Consider the following 18,514-nt stretch of genomic DNA (forward strand, 5'->3'; position numbering starts at 1 on the left):
GTTGAACGCAGTAGAGGATGCCGTTGACAACAAATTATTAGAATTGGTTAAATTTTAAATGTGGGTCAACTGTTTGCAAAACTATATGAAGGGGTCATTTTTATCAGCTCTCGCTTGAGAAACACATGCACGGTTGACAAGCTGTCCATTGCTCCACAGCTTAAGCTAGATCCATTAGAGCATGTCACGATCCAAACCGGTCGCTGCCCCCTCTTTCCATTTCATGATAGCTGAGCCCTGACCACACCATCTCTCCCCCCATTATGCCTCTGATTTCTTCAACTACAAACATGCATCTCTCTCATCTTATTCCCTACCTGGGACACTGCCAAATGCCACCCCTCTTCCCTTCTCTATCACTCTAGACCCTAGAATTCTACCCTCCCCTCATCTTTTTCCTCTCTTTCTCCCAAACACAAAACCCAACAGGAAAATGATATGGCACTCATAGCCTATTCACCCAATCCCACATCCCCTTCGTCTCCTCCTTGAAACCAGCAAGAACTCACACGCTCACAAAAATAATCGATTGCTAGCCACAATGAGCACTCTTCCTCCTGAGGCTCGTGCTATTACTGCAGCAGCGGCTCCTGATCTCTCCCTGCACATCAGCCCTCCTTCGCCGGACACGGCCGTGGCAGCGGTGAAGAGGCACCACTTCCTGGAGGTACTACACCGGCCGACCCAGACCCATGGGTTCAAGGAGAGCTCGTTTGCCGTGGCGAGGCCTGCGGGTGGTGGCAGGAAGAGGAGCTCGAGGGCTCCTAGGATGCGGTGGACCACCGCGCTCCACGCGCACTTCGTGCGTGCCGTCCAACTCCTCGGTGGCCAAGAGAGTATGTTCATGTAAAAGCTCATGTAATATTGGACCAATAATTCATTCCCTATTTAACAGTAGGGTAGTTATACACCAGTAGATGCGACTAGTTGATGTGATGGTGCTGTTTTCTTGGATTTTTCCTCGGTGGTATTTCAAAATGGGTTCTTGAGCCTAAATGGGCGATTGTTTAATTAGTAGGTATATATGTTATGCATATTCTTGCCAATATGTGTTTCCGTTTGTTAATGTTTCCTTTAGTCTCCTATGTTTTCTCTCTAGTTTTTCATTTTCCTAAGAAGATAACATCAAATATAGTAAATTTTGTTTCTTTCATCCAGAAGTATAGCTTCATATGATGAATCATCAACCTTGTGAGTTTATACTCGATTTAATTTACCTTTATGCATGTGTCACAGCTCACAAGCTCTTGTTGGTTTCTCTTTTTTTTTTCTGAAATGGGGTAGAAACCCCGGCTTCTGCAAGTTGTTGGTTTCTCAAACTCAATTTAATCCCTTTTCTGTTGCAATTTCTTCCAGGAGCTACACCAAAGTCAGTCTTGGAACTGATGAACGTGAAGGATCTTACACTGGCACACGTCAAGAGCCACCTGCAGGCAAGTAGTACCTCATGGAGTATAATTTTCACCTGCATGCATTCATGCATATATGCATGCTGCTATCTCAACAAAACATATTTTTATGTACTCTTTTATATATTGCTAGCTTCTGACCACTCAAAAACAAAAGGAAGTATAGTAGCTTCTGACCAAGTACATCTTGTCATTTTTTTCTCCGTAATGTACACCCCATAACTATTTACTCTTCGGAAACTAAAGCAAAATGCAGCACAATAGATTAAGCTAATTAATTTCTAATTTCTTATAATTTTCTACATATTCTCTTCCATGCAGATGTACAGAACAGTGAAGGGCACAGACAAATCATGTGTTGCAGGTAAAAATACATAGTGCCTACATCCTTTATGGCTTGACCCCCTTGGAATTAGTTACATGGCTTGAGTTGGTTTATTCAAGGTCATGTCACATACAGTGTGGAACTATTGGCATGGGATGAGAGTGTGTCATCTCTAGCTATAGCTCCAAGCCTGTGTGCCCCATAAGCACAACTGTAGAGATAGTTTGTACCCAAATGTTTGTATTGTGTAGTGTGATAAGACACATGCATGCATTAATTTAACTATATATATGTGTATATATGGTCTGTTTGCAGGCCATGGCCAGACCAGAGACATGGGCTTTCTGAGAAGGGGTGCCATTGGTGATGACGTGATCACTAGATTTCATGAGTTCAACTGCGACATGGTCAATCATACGACTAATAGGTATATAAATTAATCTATTCTATTATGATCGAGCTCAGTATTCCAGATAAATATAACTAGTGCCAATTTTTAAAGGTGCATTGTTTCATTATCTTGGCTCTTGTGTCAGCAAGATTCTGCAATTTTACTGCATTTGGAGTAGTACTAGTACTATGGATGCATCTGTTGTACGCATGCATTTACATCACATGCCTTATTTTATATTAAAGAAATTTCATTTTTCAACCTTAAACTTTCAGGAGAGTCCACTTCTCATCCTAAATATTTCATTTGGTACAAAATGGACCTTAAACTTTGCTGACCCTTCCAAACGTCAGGGTCTTCTGATTTTCTTCGTAGATGGAAACCAGGTGGAAAAAAAATCCCTGGTCCTCTCGCTTGAAAAGATGGATTTTTTTTTGCTATGGTTGGCTTAGTACGATTGATTTTGGTGAAAGGTTTGGGTTTTTCGCACCCAGGTTTTCAAGCTGGTTCGGGTCTGTTCCGTGTTTTCCCAAAAAGATCAGTAGAACCAGGCGTTTGAACGAGTTTGCAAACCGTAGGATCTGTTTTGTACCAAATAAAAAATTTGGGACCAAATGTAAACTTATGTGCAAATTGAAGGATGAAAAATGGACTTTCTTCTTTTATATTCCTCCTGCCTTCTGTGACCTGGACGAATTAAATTGGAAATGTCAGTAGTATTATGTTACTACCATTATTTGCCTCGGTGATTCTGAGTTTAGTTAAAATCAAAAAATTTAAAGTTTGGTCAAATACTTAGAAAAAATATTAACATCTATGGTATTAGACCGCTATAAAGTATATTTTTATATTATATGCATTTAGTATTGTGAATGTTGATATTTTTTTTTATTTCTTGGCCAATATTTACAAGGTTTGACATACTAAACCAAGAGAGGTAGGTAAATTAAAACATAAGAGTATATCTAAATGATGATGAATCCAGCCATGTAACTAATTCCAAGTGGATTGACCTTCTCTAGTTGCATATAGACAATAGTAAACCCAAAATATTAGACTAAGGTTTTGGGTTTACTACTGTATAATTTGCTAGTTGATTGGAAGTCCAAGATAAATGGTACCAATATAGTGGAAATCCTAAACTGCCATACTTTAAAAGAGTGACATTTGGTGGCTATAACAGAAATTACAGTTAACCCCTTGTTTGTTGGGCTCGTGATTGTCGTCATGGTCTGGGGGCTGTGGCCCTTAGCCCATTGTGCCGGGGTGTTGGATCTGGGTACTTCGGGTGATACCCTTCCCTATCTCTTGCCAACTCCGCATCCGCACTTGCCGACGTGGGACTCATTGTGGAGATATCTGATGACTTCTACCTTCAGCAACTGTTCTTCACGTGAAAGCCTAATATATCTTATTTGATGGATCTACTGATGATGTCGTTTCTCAACCTTGCTTCATTCACCATGAGAGCTGGATCCCATTGTTCGTATCCGGTATTCGCCATGTGCGATAACACGACTAATAGAAGATTGGCTTTTGATGCGTGTCTCTGCATGGTGATTCTTGTGACAATGATGATGATGGCTAAACAGCTTCATATTCAACTACTTGGCATGGATGTTCGGTTTCCTATACATTGTTTCATCTTGCCATGGTGATTATGGAGCTGCCACGCCCTGAAGGAAGACAAGATGGTGATGACACGTTATTGGTCCAATGACCAGGGATTGTGACTTGGGTTGCATGGGCTTGATACAATAGTATGGGTGGCGATCGATGTTTCACCATTTGACCGTGCGGCGATGACATTCATGGTTAGCTTCGGTAACCAACCTTCTCTATATGTTGAGTTTGTCTAGTCCTGGCATGTTTGCTGGTGGTGCATTGTGCCTTGGCTCGTTAGGTTTGGCCATGTTTGTAAACTTGAGTTTTTTCCCGGTTTTCCTAATCCGCAATAGTGTAAGTAGATTTTCCTTTGGGTTTTAAAAGGGTAAACTTAACCTCCTCTTAAATTTGGTGTATCTGATATATAGGGAGTCCGTAGTATTTATTGGCGGTGGTTCTTCAATATGTGTTTAAAATTTTGAAATATCTTTCCATTTAAGAAACATGCATGTACGGTAGTTGGCCAAATTTAGAGATCCAGATATGTCGTATTTCATGATTTAATATGAAGCCCCTCCCTTTGGAGAACACTGTGAATTTAGAAGTAAGTGATTATGCAGTTATTCTTATGACATTGTCCTTTGGCATATGCTGTAATTTGAAGCATACCTAGGATAATTGATATGCACCCCAGCCAACATAATATATGGGGGAAATAAAAAACCGATATGCATCCCCCATTGTAGTCTTGTTCTCCCATGTGGGTTCCACTGGTGGAAAAAAGGGCTTTGGTCGCGGTTGGCAACTGCCATTAGTCGCGGTGGCCCAACCGCGACCAAAGCAGCGCGACTAAAGGCCCCCCCCCCCCCTTTAGTCGCGGTTCCTTACGAACCGCGACTAAAGGCCCGTCCACGTGGGCCGCAGGCGAGCGCCAGGGCGGAGGACCTTTAGTCGCGGTTCTTCTGGCCAACCGCGACTAAAGGCCTCCGCAGGGTTTAGGGTTTTAGCCCCCCTCCCCCTAAATCTGGTTTCTTTTTAATTTGTATTGTTTTATTTCTTTTGGGTTTTAATTTTGAAGGAGTTTCACATATTCTACGGTACTGTATACATACATGCATATGAATGTACAATTTCAAACAAATTTGAAATTAGAACCAAAAGGAATTCAAGAGGAATATACAATATATATTCAATATCGGATGACCATATACAATATATATTCAATATCGGATGACCATATACAATTTTGAACAAGTTAGTTACAAATTCTGGTGCATATAAAGTTCTACGTCATCGTAATAGTGTTCTCCTCTAGGATCGATGACTTCCTCGCCAACCATCCAGCTAGTTCCTCTTGAAGTGGTCGGAAGCGAGCTTCGGACTAAGCGTCTTCCGGAGGTTATTCCTCGTGATGTTGTTCTCACACGTCTGGTCCCGCTCATTGCAGTATCTCCGGATCCTCTCACAAACATAGTATCCACATAGATTGGTCCCCGGTGGCTGAATATCCCCGATGCGTCGGCACTACCATTTTAAAATGTAGCTCCTTTTTGAATTCACCGACCTTGGTATCTACGAACCGTCTCCAAACCCTACGAGGCAAAGAAAATTAAATAAACAAGAGAGTTATTAATCGGTTACTTGATATTAGGAAATGATGAACGAAATAGGCCGATCGATATAGAGCGCAAATGAATGAAAATAATTACTTTTGCATCATTTTTCTCATGTCGCCCCAAAGCGCCGGATCCATATTCAGAGAGTCGTGGACGAGAACCGAGGAGGTCTGAACTTTAATTACCATAAGAATCCAAAGTGGAACCTCGCGGACACGATACATGCACAGTCATGCATAACTCATCGATTAGCCACATACCATGCATGGAGTAAACAAAAGAGAATGTGCTCAAGACAGAAACACTCACCCAAAATGGTAAGGAAATAGAATATCACTTTTCGTTGCTGTTTTCTAATAAACCGCCACAGTCATCCTCCACGTCGGCGGGGTGGTGTTCTAACACATGTGAATTAACGATGTGTGGGTCAATGAACCCAACATCATGGATGTTCCTTATTCGCATTTCCCGCTTCTTCATTCTCGCATAATAGCGTACACAACAAGATAGTTAGGACAGCAGTGCAATGAACGAGATGGGGTAGAAATTAATAAATCACTTACGTAACGTAGCAACCGATGATAGATTTGTCGAGGTCGCGCAGATTGAACAGCTGGAACAATTCACTCAGTAGGAATTTGTACCCGTGAATGTTTGAAGTGATGCTCATATCTAACTTCCGCATAGATATACTCTTTGGCGTTTTTATGTTTTATGTAACCCTTGTACCAATTTAGCAGACCTAGCATTTGTCGAGGTAGATCCCCTTCCTCGCGCAGGCTCGACGAGAGGGCCATTCTTCACATATGTAAATACTACGTCCTTCATTGGCGCCTCATCAAGACCTAGCAAAGGCACGAAGAGTGATACCTAACTCGGCCGCTTGTTCTCTCGGCACTCGTTACGGTCAATCCATGTTGCCGCAGCTGCTATGATATCGGGGCATCCGGATCGGCGGCTTGCACTATGAGCGGGGCGATCGATTGTTTACTTTGTTCCCCGAGCTGGGCAACTTCTTTCCCCCTTTCTAATTTTGACTCGGCCTCGTCCTTCAAGGCTTTCTTCTCCGCCAACTCTTTCCTGTTCTTGAACGCGAGTGCTTGCCTACGAAGTTCACGTAAATAGTCGTCGTGCAGATTCTTCGCGGCTTGGGACGGTGTGTTCAAAAATGACTTAGCCCACTCGCTTTTCCTTGTCGAATATACGGCTTGGGCTCGCCTCTATTTTCTTCTTGACGCCGCCTTCCATTTCTCTAAATCAGCAGCCGCGCCCGCCTCGACTTCCTCGGCACTACTTTCCCAAGGCCTCGTGGGGAGAGGCTTCGTGATACCTCCGGTACCTTTGTTTTCTTAGGTACGTAAGGGTCCGGGTTAATAACCCAGGACTGCTTCTCGCTTCTTCGCCGGAGGTGGATTGGGGGCGGTACCGGTGTCCGATCACCCGCCGGACGAGGACCTGGGGCGGCGGCGTCGGGCCGACGTGAATGAGGTGTCTTAGGTGAAGCTCCACCGGCACCGTCACCGCCACCGCCACCGTCACCGCCACCGCCACCGCCACCGTCACCGCCACCGCCACCACCACCACCGTACGGGGTGGACTTGTTGGCGCCTCGCCCGGAAACTTGATAAATTTCTTCTCGCCATAGAATGAACTGGCGCTTGACATCTCCAAGTCTTTTCACCCCTTCGTGTGTAGCAATGTCAATGTCCGTGTCCTCAAACCGTTGGACTATCTCCTCCACCGTCACACGAGCATAGCCATCTTGAATGGGGTTGTTGTGGTGGAGTGCTCCAGGTGGCAAAGCACTGCCGATGGCTACCTTCATGGACATGTTCCCGATAGGATAATACAGATGACATGCTTTCATCTCCTTTATATCGTCCACGGGGTAGCGAGGAGGCTCCGGTGCAGTAATTTCGACCACCGCAGGCTCCGGTGCAAGAATTTCTATCGTCGGTGCACCAGCCGGTGAGGCCTACGTGGAAGCCACGCTGCTTCTTCTCCGCTGCTGGCTTCCGAGATCCATTGGATGATCTTCAGCATGCTGCGCCCGAGCTGCATCTCTTTCGGCGACTAGTACACTCACGGTTTTCTTCATCACATCCATTTCCGTTACCAACTTCGCCACAACATCTGCATCCCGATCCATCTTTCTCTTACGGCTTCGTAACCGTACGGGTCATCGTTCCGGAACCCTATTTTCCACGGAATGGGCCCCATGCCTCGTATACGTCCTCCGTGTTCAGGATTCCCGAGGGCTTTTGTCGTGGCGTCGTTCTCTCCGTTGAACCTGATCCTCCCCTCTTGAGCCTCCCTCATTGCCTCAATAAGCTTTTGGGTGGGTGTAATTATTTTGCCCCGATAAACACACTCCCGTCTCCGGGTTCAGCGATCCCCCATGCCCGTACCACCAGCTTTTGGCCCTTGGGTCCCATCCCTCCGTACCTGGACGGATTCCTCGCGCCTCAGCTCGTTCTCCATCTTCTCCCACTTAGGCTGCCAAAAGCGATACCCTCCTGGCCCCATTTTATGATTGTACTCCTTCTTGGCCGCATCTTCCTTATTTTTTTCGATAGTTCAAGGAACTGCTCCGATTTCTTTTGCTTCACAAAATCTGGCCAATCATGTTGCAGTTTCTCATATTGTCCTTTGAAATCCGGAGTCTTGCCCTGGTTGACAAAGTCATGGGCTAGATTTTGCTTGTATTTCCGAATGCGTTGGCCATCCTAGAAAGAGCGAATCGTTTGACTAGCTTGCGCCTCTCCTTGTTTTCCGTAATCTTGTTACCCTCCTCATCGTATTTGCGGTATTCCGGAGGTATAACGAAATGTTCCATAAGCTTGTTGAAGCAATCTTTTTTCTCTCTTATCGACAAAAGTGAAACCAACACGTGCCTTCTTTGGCTCATTCCACTCCTGGCGGGTGATCGAGACGTTGTCTCTAACAACGGCTCCGCATTGGCTGACAAACTTGGTGGCGTTCTTGCTGGGCTCCAGCGGCCTGCCGGTTGCTTCATCGACAACATCGATGGTGCATGTTTCTCCTGCTTTCATCGTCTTGGTTGCGCCACGCTTTGACGACGTACTCGATTTTTTCGACGATCCGGCCGAGGGCTAAAATAAGAAAGAGAGTCGCGCGCGTTAGTACACACACATTTATTCAAATCAGACGCTCAATATGTATATATATATATATACCTCGGCGCCGGAGGTGGTTGCTACTTCCAACTGAAGATCGTCGTTTATCGACGTTTCTTCGGCACCATCTTGCTGACGGCGCCCTTCATCTTCACCCTCAAGGTTCAGATAAGAAGAGATATCATCTTCTTCTTCTCCGGTCGGCACAAATGGAATATCGCCATTTATGATGCCGAACATATGGTCTTCAGCGTCCGGATCATAGTTGTCCAGAATCGGGTCAGCTCTATCGTCCGCCATATGTCGATCTGAAAACATGTAGTCAAAACAAATTAATTGTGTATATGCCAGCATTATCACATCTCTTCTACATATAAAGAGAGAGGGCGACGAGGGAGGCGAGAGGGGGGACGCAGTGACCGCGTGACCGAGAGACCGGTGGCGGTGGCGAAAGGGGGGACGCAGTGACCGCGCGCGTGACCGAGAGACCGGTGGCGGTGGCGAGAGGGGGGACGCAGTGACCGCGTGACCGAGAGACTGGTGGCGGTGGCGAGAGGGGGGACGCAGTGACCGCGTGACCGAGAGACCGGTGGCGGTGGCGAGAGGGGGGACGCAGTGACCGCGTGACCGGTGGCGGTGGCGAAAGGGGGGACGCAGCGGACCGGTGGCGGTGACCGAGAGGGCGGTGGCGGTGACCGAGAGGGCGGTGGTGACGGCGCTAAGTAAAAATTTTCTTAAGTCAAAATTTTGATAAGTAAAATTTTTGTTAAGTAAAATTTTTGTTAAGTCAAGATTTTGTTAAGTATACAAAATTTTGTTAGTATACAAAATTTTAGGTAAATTTTTGTTAAGTATATAAAATTTTAGTTACAAATTTGTGTTAAGTATAAAATTTTAGTTACAAATTTGTGTTAAGTATAAAATTTTAGTTACAAATTATCAAGTTTTACTTTTTTTTGTTAATTTACCGTTTTTGTTAAACTAATTAACTAGTTAAAATTAAAAAGAAAAAAAAAACACAAAAAAGGGAAAAATAATCCGGCCCGGCCCTCTCTCTCTCTCCTTTTCTGGCGCGCGGCCGGGCGGCGTCTGGCGCGGCGTTCGCGTCGGCGTGGCGCGCGCGGGCGTGAAGCGGGGCGCGCGTCTGGCGGGCGGCGGCGACGGCGCGCTCGGCGGGCGCGTCTGGCGGGCGGCGCGCGCGTCATCCGCGGGCGGCGCGACAGCAGTACGCGTAGGGGGCGCGGGCGCGCGGCGACATACGGATCGGCGGCGACGAGAGGCGGCGGCGACGGCGTCTGCGGCGATGGCGAGTGCGGCGACGACGTCGATCTCGCGGGCGGCGTCTGGCGTCGGCGGCGGCGTCTGGGGTTCGGCGGAGAAGACGATGAAGACGATGGCGGAGGCGACGGTTCGCGCGAGATATTTATAGCCCCCACCCTTTAGTCGCGGTTGGGGAGGCGACCCGCGACTAAAGGGCACCCTTTAGTCGCGGTTGGCCAGGCCAACCGCGACTAAAGGCTTTTTTGCCGGGTTTTTTCGTTCACAAGCAGAGACCTTTAGTCGCGGTTGGCCAGGCCACCCGCGACTAAAGGTCTTTTTCAAATTACTTTTCTTTTTCAAAATCATAAAATACAAATAATATATCAAAAAATTCACAAAAATAAAACTAATTCAATTCAAAATGTTAATAATACAAATAATATATCAAGAAATTCAGAAAAATAAAACAAATTCATTTCAAAATGTTAAAAATACAAATAATATACCAAAAAATTCAGAAAAATAAAACTAATTCAATTCAAAATTTTAAAAATACAAATAATATATCAAAAAATTCAGAAAAATAAAACTAATTCAATTCAAAATTTTAAAAATACAAATAATACATCAATAAATTCATAAAAATAAAACTAATTCAATTCAAAATCTTAAAAATACAAATAATATACCAAAAAATTCAGAAAAATAAAACTAATTCAATTCAAATTGTTGAAAATACAAATAATATACCAAAAAATTCAGAAAAATAAAACTAATTCAATTCAAATTCTTAAAAATACAAAAAATATATCAAATAAATCAGAAAAATAAAATAATTCAATTCAAATTCCTAAAAATACAAAAAATATATCGTAAAAATCAGAAAAATAAAACTAATTCAATTCAAATTCTTAAAAATACAAATAATATATCAAAAAATCAAAAAAATACTTCCCGCCACTTTCTTCCCGCCACTTTCTTCCCGCCTCTTTCTTCCCGCCACTTTCTTCCCGCCACTTTCTTCCCGCCTCTTTCTTCCCGCCACTTTCTTCCCGTCTCTTTCTTCCCGCCTCTGTCTTCCCGCTCCCATTTTTCCCGCCATTTGTCACTACATATAGGTAGCCCGGCTTGGCCAGCATTATCACATCTCTACAATCTCTCATCACTCTCTCATGGCTTCCACCGCACCCACTCTAACCTACCGCAGGTGGAGGAGCTTTGCGCCTCGAACTACCCTTGTCCACCGGCTACCGCGTCTCGCTGGCCGGAGCCTAAGCGCCGGCGGCGTGCCGGTCCCTCCCGTCCCTCGTGTACTGCGCGCCGGCGGCCATCACGAACCACTACTACCTCGACCTCACGCCGGAGCAATGGATGAATCCCGCCGGCATCCCGATAACCAGCATACTTGGGACGCCTTCTTCATCAATCGGCGTGAGAGGGCGCTCGCTGTATGAGGAGGACGGTCCGCCTCCCCGGAAACTTCCACGAGGCCGGCCGTCGGCTATGGTGGTACGACCGGACTCGCAGAGCGTCATGGACTACATCACGGCCGGCGATATCCCCCGCCCGCGCTACCCTCGCTCGAGCCACGAGCGCCGCCCGACGACGACGATGACGACAAGAGCGACGACGACGCCGGCAACTTAGAAGGCGACGACTACCAGTACAACGGCGGCGGCTATGAAGACTACGAGTATGCATATTATACGCCTAGGCAGGAGTATGACTAAATCACTCCAAATTTCATGTATGCAGGAGTATGACTTAGTCACTCCAAATTTCATGTATGCAGGAGTATGACTTAGTCACTCCAAATTTCTTGTATGCAGGAGTATGACTTAGTCACTCCAAATTTCTTGTATCATCGTTGCTATCTCGAGTCAATTATTGAATCATTCGAAAATGGACACCAAACACATCACGGGTAATATAATTCACATGATCCATTCAACAAAGTTTGGTACAATAAATTATTACACATCATTTCTTTCCTTGTGTCCCCGCTTGCTTACGATGCTGCCGTATCCATGGAGCATCCTCATCATTTAACTTATTGCTTGGGTCGGTGTACACTTTGAAGGGCGGAATTACACCAAACATATTAACATCTACTGACAAGTCTGTCTTGTCCTCCACTCCCACCATCTTTCTTTTCCCCGAAAGAACAATGTGGCGCTTTGGATCATCGCATGATGTACTGATCGTTTTCTTATCTTTCCGTTTCCTCGGTTTGCTACTCATGTCCTTCACATAGAAAACCTGAGCGACATCTTTCGCTAGGACGAATGGTTCGTCAAGGTAACCAAGATTGTTGAAATCCACCATTGTCATTCCGTATTGCTGGTCCTCCTTTACCCCACCTCCTGTTAGCTTGAACCATTTGCACCGGAACAAAGGGACCCTAAAGGAGGGTCCATAGTCAAGTTCCCATATCTCCTCTATGTAACCATAATATGTGACCTTTTGCCCATTCTCGGTTGCTGCATCAAAGCGGACACCACTGTTTTGGTTGGTGCTCTTTTTATCTTGGGCGATCGTGTAAAATGTATTCCCATTTATCTCGTACCCTTGGAAAGTCGTTATAGTCGAAGATGGTGTCTTGGCCAACATGTACAGCTGATCTACAACCTTATTGTCACTCATTAAATGTTTTCTCAACCAACTGCCGAAAGTCTCCATGTGGGCCTTCCTAATCCAGGATTCATGCTTCCTGTGGTTGTCCGAGCGTAAAATATTCTTGTGTTTCTCAAAGTACGGAGCCACCAAGCTGGAATTGGTCGTAACCGTGTGGTGTGCTTCACCGTAGAATGGCCGTCCATACATATCATTGATTTCCTTCCGATCGTGCCTTTTCCACTTAGTCTCCCCTCGTGCCGCGATTGAGGAAGACCAATCGGCTTAAGGTCAGGAACAAAGTCAACACAAAACTCAATTACCTCCTCATTTCCATAGCCCTTGGCGATGCTTCCTTCTCGGCCTAGCACGGTTACGAACATATTTCTTTAATACTCCCATGAACCTCTCGAAGGGGAACATATTGTGTAGAAATACAGGACCGAGAATGGAAATCTCATCGACTAGGTGAACCAGGAGGTGCGTCATAATATTGAAGAAGGATGGCGGGAACACCAACTCGAAATCGACAAGACATTGGATCACATCGTTCGTAACCGTGGTAGAACTTCTGGATTGATTACCTTCTCGAGAGATTGCATTGAGGAATGCACATAGCTTCACAATGGCTACTCGAACATTTTCCTAGGAGCCCCTCAAAGCAATCGGAAGCAATTGCGTCATAATCACGTGGCAATCGTGAGACTTCAGGTTTTGGAACTTTTTCTCCGCCATGTTTATTATTCCCTTTATATTGGACGAGAATCCTGACGGGACCTTCATACGGCTTCGTGCATTCAAAAAAGATGACCTTCTCTTCTTTGGTCGTAGCGTAGCCGGCACGACCTTGAAACCGTTCCGGATGCCGGTCATCGTGGTCTTTCAAACTTTGCCGGTCCCGCCGTGCTTCCTTTGTATCATTTGACTTCCCATACACGCCCAAGAAGCTTAGGATGTTCACGCAAATATTCTTCGTAACGTGCATCACGTCGATTGCAGAGCGGACTTCTAGGACTTTCCAATATTCTAGCTCCCAGAATATAGATTTCTTCTTCCACATGGCTGCGTGCCCGTCAGCTCCCTTCGGAACCGATTGTCCGCCAGACCCTTTCCAAAGATGACTTTCAAACCCTTGACCATATCAAATACCTCAAAGCAAGCAGTGTGTTCCGCAGGCTTCGGCCGGTGATCTGCCTTGCCGTTGTAATGCTTGCCTTTCTTTCTTCATCGGATGACCTTTCTAAGAAATCGACGATGCCCAAGGTACACGTTCTTCTTACAATTTGGCAAATGTACACTTTCGGCCTCATGTAAGCAAGCGTGCATGCATTGTATCCCTTATTTGACAGTCCCGAAAGGTTACTAAGAGCAGGCCAATCGTTGATGGTTACGAAAAGCAACGCTCGTAGGTCAAATTCCTCTTCTTTGTGCTCATCCCACACACGGACACCAGGTCTGCCCCACAGCTGTAAAAGCTCATCAACTAATGGCCTTAGGTACACATCGATGTCGTTGCCGGGTTGCTTCGGACCTTGGATGAGCACTGGCATCATAATGAACTTCCGCTTCATGCACAACCAAGGAGGAAGGTTGTAGATGCATAGAGTCACGGGCTGTGTGCTATGGCTGGAGCTCGCTCGCCAAAAGGATTCATGCCATCCGTACTTAGACCAAATCTTATGTTCCTTGCGTCACCGCAAAATCTTTGAACTCTCTGTCGATCTTTCTCCATTGCGTTCCATCTGCGGGGTGTCTCAACTCCCCGTCCGACTTACGGTCCTCTTTGTGCCATCGCAACAACTTGGCATGCTCTTTGTTCCTGAACAGACGTTTCAACCGTGGTATTATAGGAGCATACCACATCACCTTGGCGGGAACCCTCTTCCTGGGTTTCGGCCCTCAACATCGTCACCAGGGTCATCGCCTCGATCTTATAACGCAATGCAAGGTGCATACCGGGCATTCATTCAAATTCTCGTATTCACCGCGGTAGAGGATGCGATCGTTGATGCATGCATGTATCTTCGTAACCTCTAAACCTAGAGGGCAGACAACCTTCTTTGCTTCGTACGTAGTGGCGGGCAACTCGTTATTCTTTGGAAACATATTCTTCAACATTTTCAGCAAGTTTTCAAATGCCGAGTCAGCTACACCTGCCCGTGCCTTCCATCTCAAAGAAATCCAGCAGTGCAGCCCAGCTTTTTCAGACCATCATCGCATCCGGGGTACAGCGCCTTCCTGTGATCCTCTAACATGCGATCCAAATTCTCCCTCTCTTTTTCAGTTTCGCAGCGTCTCCGTGCATCAGCAATGGTCCGACCAAGATCATCAACGGGATCATCACGTGCCTCTTCTTCACCTTCCCCTTCACCTTCCCCTTCACCTTCAAAGCATCCTCCATGAAAGTATCACCGAAATGAGAAAGATAGCTTTCATCATTGAAATCATCCCCTTCTTCATCTTCTTCCATTATAACCCCTCTTTCTCCATGCTTGGTCCAACAATTATAGCTTGGCATGAAACCGTGCCGAAGCAGGTGCATGTGAACATCTCTTGAGGAAGAGTAACCCTTCTGATTCTTACACTTAACACATGGACAGATAACAAAACCCTCCTGCTTGTTCGCATTAGCCACTACGAGGAAATCTTTCAAACCCGTACTGAACTCGCCGGAGAGTCGGTTACCGTACATCCATTGCCGATTCATCTGCATTATTATAATATAAAATATATAATTAACCATGCATCATGCATTTGTTAAACTAACTAGCTACAAACAATATGAATTAAACAATGAACTACACACACATGCATATTTTATCAATGACACATCAAAGGTTCAAGTTGCTAACCGCGATCGAGGAGGAAAAAATAAATGAGAAAGCTCAAGTGTGGCTCCAACACTTCATATCATGTTTGTTTCATGCTCTTGGGGCATTTCATCAAACACCTTATGTGCATAAGAGGAACCAAAAGCAAACCTAACACTCACTTGTGAAGTTTGTGAAGAGAATGGCTCCAAATGGCTAAGTGTTGGCTCCTGGATCGGTATATATAGGGGAGGGGCTTTAGTCCCGGTTGGCCTGGCCAACCGCGACTAAAGGCCTTCGGGCACCTTTAGTCGCGGTTGGCCAGCCCAACCGCGACTAAAGCCCCCCACGTGCACCAGCTGGCCACCGTGCGCCCTGGGCCCAGGCCTTTGGTCGCGGTTCGCCACACGAACCGCGACTAAAGACCCCATTAGTCGCGGCTCCTGCAGCATCGCGACATTTGGGGCTCACCCGAAGCCTGTTTTTCCACCAGTGTTCTCTCGTTGTCCCAAATATGTATATCGTCTCCATGACACATGTGACCAACATACATATTGTATTTTATTTGTTAAAGATTGTGGAATATAGGGGATATCATATGGGTCTTCTCCTCAAATATAGGGGATGAATATATTCATAAGGGAGAACATACATGGAGATATAGGGAAGTGATTTCCGGGGATCACCTAGAGTTGCTCTTATCTTGTCCTGAAATTATATACTCCCTCCGTTCAAAAATAGGTGTCTCACTTTGTCTAGAAAGTGTCTAGACAAAGTGAGACACCTATTTTTGAAGGGAGGAAGTATATATCTTAGTTTGATTAGTGCACACAAAAGTGCCCGTGAGGAAGTAAGTTAACCAAGCATTAGAATCAAATGGGGGCTCTTTGGTTGAGATCCCTATGCTTACGGGAGTAGTAGCTAGCAAGGCGCAGCCTTCTTAACCCTGTCAGTCAATGCCTTTTTCAGCTGAAATGACGAAAATTTACATCATACTTATATTCTGTCACGCGTCAATCCCCTATCGAGCGGCATCTTTCTCCCTCTAGCTACCTATCTGACGATCCCGCCTCTTTCAAAGAGCAAGCGTGCCTCTAGATGACATTTCTGCATGACTGATTGACTGCTGCATTGTACCACCCCAAGCTACAAACATTTGTACCGTGCTCCTGATTGCAAACACCCATGCATGCACGCATGCATGCAACCACTTCCATATATCTTTCTCTCTCCTCCCACATCTCTCTATATCTCTCATCTTGAGCTGGATGCGCAAAATTGCACTGGTCAGTGGCCCTAGATCGGTATCTCCTCCTCATGATGAATATGGAGACCTTTTTCTCTCCTGCATTTGTAATTTATTTACAGAACCATGTTCTGCATGGTTTTTTCTGTGAGAAGGCTTCAGAGCTACACTCTGGGGCTTGTGTTTTTTGGCTGATCAGATCAGATCAGATGATTCAGATCCATATCAATTGTCCCTCTGTGTGGCCGGCCCTAGGGTGTGGTGGAATCTTGCTAACAACAGGTAGAAGAAGACAAGGGCAACTCCATTGACATTGACCAGGAGGAAAGCATGCCCTGCCCTTCGCCGAAATAGTGGCGAGCATGGACAAGCCACTTGGCAGCACTAACACAGTCACACTGGTGTGGTGGCCTTCTGATTAGAAAACCTCCAGACATGTTTCTCCAACCCATGGCCTCCTCTCTTTTGTCAGGTATGTTGGTGGTCATATCTCATGATTGGCTCGCCTAGCTAGCTAGATGCTCCCACTTCAGGTAGTTAAGTGTATTAATTAGATGATCGAAGTTCCGGCCTCTTTGATTCAAACGATTTTATTGAAAAATGGAGGAATCAAATCCATAGAAATATTTCATACATCGGTTGCTTGATTCATAGGATTGAATCGCGTAGGAATTTTTCGTAAGGAAACATGTGCATAGAGCTCACTATTTTAGTCCTTAGATGTGAGCTCTATGCATGCCACATAATTTTCCTTTTTAGTACTGCTTTGGCAAGATGAGACCTCCGGTCTCTGATATCGTAGTAAACTGATGCACTAGCCAGGCATCGAAACGGGGCGGAAGTCGGGAATCCAAATGATGCCTTTGTAGATCCAGCCACTGTGCGCTAGGCGATCACTTCCTCGAGGACAATCCATAGTGATGTTTCTGGTGTTTGCATGATCGTACGACAGCAGGTCCTTGACATGAACTTCCGACTCATATATGCATTGACTGATTGGTTTTCGTACTGTGTACCGCGTGCATGCATGCAGGAGGTCAGATTCACCAGCTGGAGAGCAGGATCATGACGACGCATGGAAGAGACAGGCAGCAGCAGAAGCAATGGTGCCATTGACGATCTCCGAACCACGCCAGGATCGCGCCCACACCGGAAAGCCGTCGCCAGCGAGCTACACCAGCAGCAGCAGCCGCGACGACGCCGACGATACCGAGAGCTTCAGATGGTCAGCGGTGCCACGGCGGCGGCTGCGCTACGACGAGGGCGGCGATGGCGGCCGTGCAGGTGACCGCCGTGAGCTGCAGTACCAGCAAGGCGCAGCCGTGGCTATGGCACCGAGCCTGGAGATGAGGCTGGGTAGGCAGGGGTGGCAGCAGATGGAGTCCTCGGCGTCATCAGCCTCCAATGAGCTAACCCCGATACTCAAGTGCTTGTGAAATGATTATAAGAAGTACTCGTGGTATTAATATGTTCTTAACTAATTAATTATATTAGGCAAAGTAAACATCAACAAAAGCAGGAGCAACCACCATGTTCTTCTTGGTGTGGTTTTCCTTAGATTTCTTTTTTATAAAAGTTGCAAGGTGTTACTTCTGATTCTTTGTCTAGATAATTGCGTTTGGACAGATTATCTTCTGCAACAATAGTAGATTAAAACCCTACTTATGTACCACCTTAATCCTTAAAGATTAGGGTTTATATTTCCCATTGAGTTGATTTGTGCATCAATTCAGTAGTTCGGCATGGAGAGAGACGGCGTCGCCGCCGCAACATCTAGCACGTCGCATGTTGTCGTTCGATGGGACCTAGTACAATGCCTCTCTCTACATGCCACCTTCCAGGAGAGAGGAGCAGCAGAGGTCGCGGGGACGGCGATGGCGACAGACGAGTGAGGTCTCTGACGGCCGAAGTGAGCGAGCTCGATCCGGCCGATTCATGGACGTCATGGGTTGCAAGAGGTCGGGAACGTGGCAGGGGACGAGGCTTGGGGAAGGGAACGGTGCAGTCGGCGGCGGGGAATGGCGGCGGCGGTCGCGAAACCGAAACGCCCGCCAGAGCCAGGACGACGAGGGGAAAATCCGATCGATTCCAAGGGGCAGGTC

General features: G+C 46.1%; 1 protein-coding gene across 1 annotated transcript; it reads left to right on the forward strand.

Moving 5' to 3' along the window:
• Nucleotides 1-235: 235 nt before the first annotated feature.
• Nucleotides 236-18,117, forward strand: LOC127298883 (uncharacterized). The gene is made up of 5 exons (XM_051328745.2): nucleotides 236-836; nucleotides 1,357-1,433; nucleotides 1,731-1,773; nucleotides 2,050-2,161; nucleotides 17,446-18,117. Exons 1-5 carry the CDS (start codon nucleotides 542-544, stop codon nucleotides 17,846-17,848), a joined length of 930 nt encoding a protein of 309 aa, XP_051184705.1. The 5' UTR covers nucleotides 236-541; the 3' UTR covers nucleotides 17,849-18,117.
• The last annotated feature ends 397 nt before the right edge of the window (nucleotides 18,118-18,514 follow it).

The sequence above is a fragment of the Lolium perenne genome, chromosome 5, assembly GCF_019359855.2.
Source record: "Lolium perenne isolate Kyuss_39 chromosome 5, Kyuss_2.0, whole genome shotgun sequence".
NCBI classification, from domain to species: Eukaryota; Viridiplantae; Streptophyta; class Magnoliopsida; order Poales; family Poaceae; genus Lolium; species Lolium perenne.